The sequence below is a fragment of the Protopterus annectens genome, chromosome 13.part0 (assembly GCF_019279795.1).
Source record: "Protopterus annectens isolate FY-2018-M chromosome 13.part0, PAN1.0, whole genome shotgun sequence".
NCBI classification, from domain to species: domain Eukaryota; kingdom Metazoa; phylum Chordata; order Ceratodontiformes; family Protopteridae; genus Protopterus; species Protopterus annectens.
The window spans coordinates 1,252,872,299-1,252,883,370 of record NC_056747.1 but is presented as its reverse complement, the minus strand read 5'-3'; the positions used below and the strand labels follow the sequence as shown (position 1 = coordinate 1,252,883,370).

The 11,072-nt window shown below is 43.4% G+C and overlaps 1 protein-coding gene across 1 annotated transcript in view; it reads left to right on the top strand.

The window, feature by feature from the left end:
• Positions 1-11,072, top strand: part of TBKBP1 (TBK1 binding protein 1) — a 2,809,732-nt gene that overhangs the window by 2,691,736 nt on the left and 106,924 nt on the right. Inside the window, exon 10 of the mRNA XM_044055270.1 lies at positions 10,195-10,946. Coding sequence (XP_043911205.1) covers positions 10,195-10,946 — 752 coding nt within the window. The remainder of the gene's footprint in view (positions 1-10,194; positions 10,947-11,072) is intronic.

The following is an 11,072-nucleotide window of genomic DNA, read 5'->3' as shown; positions in this document are numbered from 1 at the left end:
TAAAAAAAAGAAAATAGATATATATATATATATATATATATACATATACTGACTGGCATTATATTACATTAAAATATAAACAAAACATTTTTTCGTTCTTCTTGCTCCATAACAGCTAAGCAAACTACTCACCATTTACAAAGACATTAGTGAAATATTTTAATTGAGATTGTTTCTTGTACATGAATGGGCCTTCAAGAAATTGTTGTTTTAACAATATTCTGATATTTCCTAACCTCTTTTGATACTGCAAAAGCTGTTCAGAGTGAGTCTACCAACATTTAGCTAAGTTTTGCAAAGTTTTTGTGTATTGTGAACATTTCTCAGGGTTAGTGAAGTTATTTCCAAGAATTCTTGATATTGCAGGAATTCTTACTTCTGTTGTATAGCATTTCCCGCCTTTCTAGGCTAGTATAGTCCAGTTTTCAGGCTAGTGCTGAATTCAGGGCTGTGTTACAAGTTTCTGAGTTACCCATATCTTACTTGGATAGAGGGAAGTTTTTCTGTTCACCTGTGCAAGAGGGTAACTTTGAGCAGCCATCTGTACCTGGAGGAGTGGTTCCAGCCCAGAAGTTAGTAGATTAAAAAACGAGTTTGCACTGTTTTGTGCGCCGGGCAGCACCGGTTAGCTAGGGTTACATTATTCCCGGCTCCACTAAGTCTCCTCTTCAGTTTTTCACTTGAAACTAGTCTAACTCTCAACCTAAGCACTCAAAAAGCATCCTACAGTCCAGCACTTGCTCAGCCCTTATAGTAATCACTAATTTACCCCGACACTAGACTGCCCAACAGGGCAAGGCTGTTTATCCACCCCTCACCAACCAAGTGCCTAAGCAGCTCACCCTACTATTTAGGCATGACCAAAGGGCAACTTCAGGTGTACTCTCCAGTCCAGCTGGTGAATCTGGGTGTCCTGAGGCAATGTTACAACTGCCTCATGTACACAGACAGCCCTCTCCTCGTACCACAAAACACTAACATATGCGAGAGATGCAATTATACAGCCAAACTGGAGGCTAAGGGCTCTCCACCCAAGACTGGAACACCACACCTCCAGCCTCACATAGACGTACTAAACCAACACTGGCAAAAAATACACATAAATTCAGAAAATCATACTCGGAGGCTCTAAATAAAAACCTGCAAAAGCATCAGAGAGCTCCAAAGCAGACACCCACAAAACCTGCACCTCCCATCACAAACCAGACAACACATAAAACACAAAATCAATGTGCCGCACAATCACAGCCCTTAAAGCGAAATAACATACCTAACACACTAGTAATAGGTTACTCAATAGTCAGGCACACTGATGCCCTACTCACTAGGCTGGACAAGGAGAGGGTTACTGTTAGCTGCCTGTCGGGAGCCAGAACTTGCCATATAACACAAGCACTCAGGTCACTCCAGAACAAATACAAATAGGACTCTGTCATTGTTCATGTTGGTGTGAATGACCTGAGATGTACCTACCTGGACTACATGAAAAGAGACATGGAAGAGCTCTCTGATCATGTAGCCTAGGCGGGTATGACCCTGACCCTGAGTAGCATCCTGCCCTCACCAAGAATGATACCTCAGTATAAAGAAAAAATGATCAATTTCATCAATTGGCTAAGCTTCTGGTATCATTCAAAGGGGATCCAGTGTCTGTCAGCCTGGGATGACATACTCGACAAGCCATGTTGCTTCGCAAGAGATGGCTTGCACCTGTCACCCCTTGGCTTTCGAATACTGGCCAAGGCTCTTGCTGCCCCCATAGTGCCTTTTTTAGGCAAGGCTCAAAATTCAAACCCACCTCCGTAAACAGCACAAGTAAAAAAATGAAGGTTATGTTGCTCAACGCGAGGAGTTTAAATCTCAAAATGCATGTGCTTGAAGCACTTCTAAGTATGGAGAACGTCGATATCTGTGCAGTAACTGAAACCTGGTTCAAGGCTCCAGAGAGCACTCCAGCACTACTGGGCTATAACTCATACCACACATTTCGGCCACAGAACATGGACCAAAACACAAAAGGAGGGGGTGTATCCATATTCATCAAGGATACCCACACCTCAAGGTTAGTGGCGCAGCATGATACCTCTGAGATCATCCATGTGCAGCTAACATCCGGCAAATCTACAATGCAAATTGTGGCCTGCTACAGATCACCCTCCATGACCCAGGACCACCACTCCACCTTTCTGGAGACACTGGAAAACATGAAGGTCCTACTAAACACCCTGATATTGGGTGATTTCAATTACCCTACCTTTAACTGGGAAAACTGCTTGAGTACAAACTCCCAGGCTCAGCGCTTCCTGGAATTTATCAACTCAAATGCCCTGGATCAGCTGGTAAACTCCCTTACCAGAGGTCACAACATATTGGACCTGGTCATCACCAACATGGGCGACATGTGTTCCGTACCGAAGGTCAACCCGTCACTTGTTAGATCAGACCATAGACTAATCACCCTGGATGTCCACACCCCACCACCACCCCCAACCAAGGAAACCACAGTGAAAAACTTTTCTAAAGCAAACTTCACCTTACTTAAGGCAGAGGTGGTAAGTTTCACAGCCCCCACGGTAAAGGATAACACTGCCCAAGATGCAGATTCCTTTACAATTGTACTTTATGAGCACCTACAAGGATGCATGGATCATGCCATCCCTAGCAAAACCAAGACTCACTCCCCTAAGAAAAGGAAACCAGTCTGGTGGACCCCTGCCATAAACAGGTTATACAACAAATGGAGGAAACTAGTTCAGAAAAAAATCCCAAGAAGGAAATACATCCCTGATCAGTATCAGTAAGAAACTAAGGTTCCTCATAAAATCATCCAAGGCTAACTTCGAAAGAAAAATAGCCAAGGATTCGAAAGATAACCACAAAGCCTTCTTTAACTATGTCAAGAATCTAAGTGGCAACTTGCAGATATGCTCTGAGCTAGTGCAAAATAGCACAAAATATACTGAACCTACTGATATTGCCAACATCCTGGCAGATAGATTCAGTGCAAACTTCACCTCCCTCTCACCTTCAAAAGGGCCCACAACAATACCGGAAAAGTGTAGTGTCCCAGAAATCACAGAAGCACAGGTAAAAACAGACCTTTCAAAAGCCAAAAACACAGCATCAATGGGGCCAGATAGTGTCCCAGGCTGCGTATTGCACGAACTACAGAACGAACTAACCCCGCACCTAAACACGCTGTTCAATATCAGCCTCTCCACAGGCTACATGCCCATAGAATGGCGCACAGCAACAGTTATTCCGCTTCACAAAGGAGGGGCCACAACTGACCCTGGTAACTATCGCCCCTTAAGCCTGACTAGCCTGGTCTGCAAGGCTATGGAGCGCATCATCTTGGAACTCATTAACAAAGACATTTGGAACCTCCAAAAACTTGACCCGACCCAGTTCAGCTTTGTTAAGGGCAGATCATGCCTACTAAACCTGGTTGACTTCTTCGAGACAGTCACCAAGGCCATAGACGAGGGAAAGGTGGTTCACACAGCCTACCTTGATCTCGCCAAGGCGTTCGACACCATTCCTCACTCGGGTATTATAGAAAAACTCACCAGACTGAACATAAACCCCTACGTCACAAGATGGGTTGCCAACTGACTTACAGACAGAACTCACACGGTAAGAATAGTGGGCTCCAGGTCTGACTCTAAACCAGTCACAAGTGGTGTCCCGCAAGGCTCGGTTCTGGGACCCCTACTGTTCGGCATATATTTCTCAGAAGTACAGGCAAACACAGGAGGACTATGGCTAACCAAGTTCGCCGATGACTGCAAACTGGGGGCCATAATTGACTCTCCGGCTAACATGGACATCCTTCAAAAAGGCCTTAATGAGAAAGACACCTGGTGTCAAAGTCATGGCCTCAAGCTAAATGCCAAAAAATGCATAGTCATCTCGTTTGGGAAAAACAAAACACCCACGAATTACCACATAGGCAGCAGCCCTCTTAATACAGAAGAGGTAATAAGAGATCTGGGGACCCAGGTAGATAGTAATCTCTCCTTTGACAATCATATTTCCAAAGTAGTTAGGAAATCCTTCTATGTGGCCCATCTAATTACTAAGGGGTTCCTATCTAGAAATAAAGAGGCTATAGTGCCCCTCTACTTGTCACTCATCAGACCCATCGTAGAGTACAATGCCCCATTTGGGATGTACCTCACAAGACACTTCCAACAGCTGGAAAGACTACAAAAGCACCTCACCAAGAGGATTACTGGCCTCAAACATATGTCCTATGCAGCCCGACTGAAAAAACTCTGGCTGTACTCAGTGACATATCGCTTACTCAGAGGTGATCTCTGCCTGACCTACAAAGCCATGTCCAACTCAGAATTGATGGACATGCTCCACCTAAAGAAATCCAAGTCACTGCGAGCCACGTGCTCTAATGAGCTAAACCTCGCCACAACAATAAATAGAACATGCTGGAGGGATAGATTCCTGACACAGAGACTCCCCCATGCTTTGGAACAAAATTCTTAATTACATTAGGCAGAGCCCCTCACTAACACTCTTCAGGAGAAGCCTTGATGAGTGGATAGGTAACAGAAAATACACCCCTGGGATCACTTCATTGGCTCTGCTTGATAGAGGCTCAGTTAATTAATCAATGGGGCGGCGGAAGCCAACACACTCTGGCTAGGCTTATACATGCCCTCGGGCAGATAGCCTAGTACCTACCTATGAACCCATGAACCTATGTTACTGCACTTGAGCTCAAAGCCAGTTTGTTTTACATTAGAAGGGTTCTTTTTGTACTCTGGTGGGAGCAGAGAGCAAAATTTAACCTATCCAAGGTAGGAACTACTGGTTTATAGCTTTTTGTGTTTTTATCTGATTGGCCTGAGGGTTTAACTTTATCAGAGTTTTTCATCCTGCTCATAAGAAAGCCTCGCTGTTCTCCATGCTTGCATATAAGCAACCTCTCCAGTTTAAAATCCTCTGTAGGAAATGCTCTCCATAGCTTCCCACTGTTCACAGCTGCTCAGAGAGCTGCCATTTTGTGCAGAGGATGGTACCACTGCAGATCATCTTATACTAATAAACACTCTCACATTGACCTTTAAGTGACTCTCCCTTGCTCCTTCCCATCTAGAAATTGTGCTTCCTTGCCTTACATAGCATAGGCTAGATTCAGACTTGCTGACTCTAGACTGTTTGGTATGACTGTGCACTTAAACCAGCCATCTTACATTAAGAGGACCTCCTTCCACCCTTGTGGCAGAAGTGTGCAGCTCAGGACCCATCTGAGTTGGGGGCTGCTGGAGAAAGGTTCAGTTTGGGGTTTTCCCATTTGTAGTTGTGATAAAACTGTTTAAATTTGCCTGTATACAAGCCTCCCGTTTGTGTGGGTCTGCGCTCAGTTTACTGGAGCTGCTCAGCATTTGGCAACTTTAGCCAGAGGTCTGGAGTGCATCTGTATTGAAATCCAAGTCATCCATTAAACACATTGAAAAATAAGTATATTTTAAGCCAGCGCTGTACTTTGTTAACTGTATTTAATTGAATTGCTGCTACATTTTTGCTGTTTATGACTAAGTCCAGCTAGCCCACATCCTTCCCAAATACCACATTCAGAAAAATTTTGCCGCAATGAATGGGCAGTTTCCCATCATTTCTCCTGCCGCTTTCATTGATATGGGTATCTTGAGACAATGTAGCAGTTGCTTCCTGTATACTGACAACCATTTACTCCTAAAGTAAACTAACACCATATGTGAGAGATGCAAAATACACTGTGGAATTGGAGTCAATTCTCTCACGTAAAAACAAACTAGACATCAAACAGGTTGTCAACACACACACTACACCTCTAACGCAAACCTTACCTCTCACACAAATTAAGTTCACAAGACATAAACCCACATATGTGGAGGTACTCACTGAAAGCCTACCACAAGAACAGAGACCTCCCAAATGCACACCACACACACTCACTTCTAAGCATAAAGAAATCACTACACATATCAGTACACACATATCCATGTGTCAACAAATAAGCCCCTGAAGCAAAACACATCATATGTCTTGGTCATTGGTGACTCCACTGTGAGACACACAAATATCCCCCTCACCAGACTGGACAAGGATATGATCACGGTCAGCTGCCTATCAGGTGCCAGGATCCAACAAATCATGCATGCACTCAAGTCACTCAACAACAAGTACTGTTATGACTCTGTCGTAGTCCAAGTTGGGGAGAATGACTTGAAACGCACCTGTCTGGATTATATGAAGAGAGACATGACAGAACTCACTGATTATATGTTCCAGGCAGGTATGTCCCTAGCCCTACACAGTATCCTACCCTCACCCAGGATTATGCCACAATATAAACAAAAAATGACTGAACTCAACAATTGGCTCAGCTTCTGGTGTCAGTCCAGGGGGATCCAGTATCTGTCAGCATGAGAGGATATGGTAGACAGACCTAGCTGCTTTGCTAGAGATGGTTTGCTCCTGTCCCCCCTAGGCTTTCAGATACTGGCAAAGGCCGTTGAACACCCCATAGTGCCTTTTTAAGATAATGTCAAAACAGCAAATTTTCCAACATAATAAAATCTAATCAAGACAAACTCAGGGTCATGCTGCTTAATACTAGGAGTTTAAACACAAAATTGCACTCCCTGGAAGTACTCCTCACCTTGGAGGATTTTGGCTGCTGAGAGCACCGAGGCTGTGCAAGGTTACAATGCCTTCTGCAAGTTCACACCTCAAAATGAGGATGAGGGAACCAAAGATGGGGATAAACCCATCTTCATTAAAACTAAATACACATCGAGACTGGTCAAACAGCATGACTCTCTCGAACTACTCAATGTCCAATTAAGAAGTGAGAAAGTACCATACCACATCATTGCTAGCTATAGATCATGAACCATGAACCAGGATAAGCAAATCTCCTATCTTGATTTACTGGAATCCCTTGCCATACAGCCCAACACCTTAGTGATGGGAAATTTCAACTATCCTTCCATAGACTGGGGGACATGCATGAGCAAAAACATACTTGCCCAAAGGTTCCTGGACTTTGTTAACACAAATGGTCTAGAACAGATAGTCTGCACTCCCATTAGGGGCTCTAATGTTCGGGACATAGTACTCGCCAACATGGGGGGGCCACTGTACTTCCCCATGTGTGATGCCCTCCCTGGTTAGATCAGACCACAAATCAGTCTCATTTAAAGTAACTACTGGAACTGACACCCTCACAGGAACAAAAATTATAAAAACTTCACCAAAGCTAACTACAGCCTATTAAGCAATGGTATAAAAAGCTTCATACCACCCACAAGTGCAGACACCAATGATCACTATGCAGAAGTGTATGCTAATGCCCTGTGCAAACACTAAGCAACTACATAAACTCTGCTGTACCTGACAGGATCAAATCCAGGTCTTACTGTAAAAACAAGCCACAGTGGTGGACTTCATGTATAAACAGATTATATAACAAGGGGAAGAAACTCTTGTCCAAAAGCAAGAGGGATAGCACTCTGCATTGGAAGAGTTCTATCCTAGGCCTAAACAAGAAAATCAGAAATCTTGTAAAGTCTTATAAAGCAAATTACAAAAGTAAAATCACGTCTCTAGCCAAGGATAATCATAAGACATTCTTTAACTACATCTAATGTCTAAAAGGGAATTCCCAGCTATGTGCTGAACTGGTTGTAGATGGGATCACTCATACTATATTGGAAGATATTGCCAACCTATTAGCTGACAGATTCAGTGCAAACATCACCCCACCATCCCCACCTACCATATCCCAAAGCATACCTGACCCCAGTCCTCTGCCTAGTATATCTAGAGAGCAGGTCATATCTGTGCTTGCCAAAGACACGGCCTTAATATGACCAAATAATATCCCTGGTTGTTTACTAAACAATCTAAAACAAGAATTAGCTGATCACTTGGCATTCTCTTTAATCATAGCTTGAGAACTGGCTATGTGACTGCAGAATGGAGAACAGCAACAGTAATCTCCCTGCACAAAGGGGGACCATTAACTGACCCTGGGAACTACAAACCCATAAGTGTAACCAGATTCATCTGCAAGGCCATGGAAAAAATTATCGTGGACCTTATTAACAAGGACATATGCAACCTCCAAACACTGAACCCAACCCAGTTTGGCTTTGTTAAGGGTATATCATGCTTATTAAACCTGGTAGACTTCTTTCAGAATATCACCAAAGCCGTGGAAGAAGGTAAGACAGTGCACACAGCCTGTCTCAACCTTGCCAAGGCTTTAGACACAATTCCCCACTCTGGCATAATTCAGAAACTTTCCCAGATATAGATTAATGCTTACATTATTAGATGGGTAGCCAGCTAGCTCACTGACAGAACACACTGTCAAAATTGATGACTCCACCTCTATCAGTAGACCTCTCATCAGCGGAGTACCACAGGGGTCTGTGCTGGGCCCCTTACTGATCTATTTCTCAAGTCCAGGCCAAAGTAGACAGCCTTTGGCTCACCAAGTTCACTGATGATTGCAAACTGGGAGCAATCGAGTCCCCCAATGATGTCAACATATTACAAAAAGGGCTAACACAAACAAATGATCGGTGCCAAAGCCATGGTCTAAAACTAATTGCAAAAAATGCATTATTATTACCTTTGGCAAAACGGAATTCCCTACAAATTACAGTATTGACTGTAGCCCCCTGAATTCCAATCCAGTGGTGCAAGACTTGGCAACGCAGGTAGATAGCAATCTAAACTTTGACCACCAACTTTCCACAGTGGTAAGGAAAGCCTTCTACATAGAGCACCTAATAAGCAAGGGCATAGCATTAGGTCCAGGAATGTTATAACTCCACTGTACTCAACTCTCATCAGACCACTAATAGAGTATAATGTCCCTTTTTGCATGTATCTCACCAGACATTTGCAGCAGCCGGAGAGACCTTAGAGGTTTCTCATTAGGAAAATGCAGGGACTTCAAACCATGACCTGCATGGACAGGCTGAAAGCCCTGTCACTTTACTCTGTATCTTATAGGCTGCTGAAAGGTGAATTCTGCCTGGCCTATAGCACAATATCCAACCCTGCCCTAATGGAAATGTTGCACAGCCGGAAGTCAAATGGCTTAAGAGTCACACATTTTAGAGATCTCAACCTAGCTTGTGACATTAACAGATCATGTTGGAGAGACAAATATGTTGCCTAGAGATTGCCACTTCTGTGGAACAGACTCCTTATCCTTGTAAAACAGATCTTCTCACTGACCCTATTCAAACTCCACCTGGATAATTAGACGAGAAAGCATAAATTTTCCCCTGGGATGGCACTTTTGTCCATAAACATGGGTAGCCAATGTTGATCACAGACCCATGCTGTTCATAAATTCATTCTATGAACTACCCAAAAAAGAAAAAAATGTGGATAATTGGGATTAACATGGCTAGGCTTGTAAAGGCTGTAGGACTGCTAGCCTAGTAACCTCCTACGAACCTTTGAAAAAAAGTGCAAACTATCCAGTCCAGTCTGACTTGCAGTAATGTCCAAACGTAACTATACCTTATCACAATTCCTTATCTCATTCTGCTGTTTTGCTCTGTGTCCCTCCTATGCTTAAATCCCTGTATTATTTAGCATGTTTAGAGTATCACTAGGCAGGCTATTATATCCTTTCTGTACCTTCTTGCCAAACAGTGCTGCTCCACTTTCAGTATGAACTTTCACCATTAGCATCCATTTATTTTTCTTTCTGCTACCCCGACTTTTCTCCTCAGAAATGCACCTTCACATTACTTCTTCTTTACGGAGTTTTGAATGTGTGTCGTGTAGCTTGTTGACCTTTTTGTTATTGTGATCTTAATAACGTAACATTTACAGATGTAATTCTATAGTGGCTTTATAATTATGTATCTACCAATCTCATATAATTAAAGATGCAGTGTATAAATTCATAATCTGGAATTAATTTGCAAGCCCTGACCTTTCTTTAACTTGCCTGATAATGAGTTACTTTGTATTGCTGTGCGTTCTGTGAATGCTAAGCAGTATAACAAATAATGTTTAAGTGTATAGCACTGTAGTAACAGAATGCTATCCACTTCTTTTAATTTGATGAAAGGGATTGTGTACAAGGTTGGGACAGTGTTAAACTTCAGCCTTATGGGTAAATAATAACATTTTATGTATTTATTTTTTTTATTTCAGCTCGTCACTCTCCTGTAGCCCAGCACAGACCTCCAGTATCCCAGTGCCAGTCTCCAGCAACACAGAGAAGGTCTCCTGTGTCTCAAAGTCCATCTCCTGCCTCCCAGAGACGATCTCCAGTATCTCAATGTCCGTCTCCTGCAACACAGAGGCGATCTCCAGTGTTGGTTCCATGCCAGTCTCCTGCAACACAACGTCGCTCTCCAGCACCCCAGTGTCAGTCTCCAGCTGCTTCACAGCGTCGAACTCCATGCCAGTCTCCTGCACCTCAGCGTCAGAAGCCAGTAGCCTTGTCCTCATCTCCTGCATTACAACACAGGTTTCCTGGTCCTGAAGCAAACTCCATGAACTTTTGCTACCCTAGGCCTTCCAGTCATTTCCTCAGGGCTAGTTTTCAAGGACGACGTAGTTACTCTGAAGTCAGTGACACAGCCTTATATCAACAGAAGGCACGGGCAGGATGGCATTCAGATGTATCCACCTTGCCAAAGCATCGGCCCTATCATGAGGTCTACCTTAACAGTTTAGGTGGTCCAATACCTAAGAGAGATCACAGAGGATTTGGAGACCGTCCTCGCTTTGAAAAACAATCATCTGATGAAGATGAATGGGTGGGACGGAGTCCTTCAAGCCCTGATAGCGGTCCCATGCAGTGTGCCACCTTCTGTGCCAGTTTTCCTATCCCAGAAAGTCCTGCAAACCGGAGTTCAGCAGCCTGCTCTGAGCATGCTCAGTCCTGGCCTTCAATTAATGTAAGCATGTTCTTCCATTCAGTATCATTTTTGCAAATTTTTTTTTAAATGGATCAGCAGTTAAAATCACAGTTCTCATATATTTCATAAAAAACTGTTTGCCTAGCATGTTTATGTGATACAGTT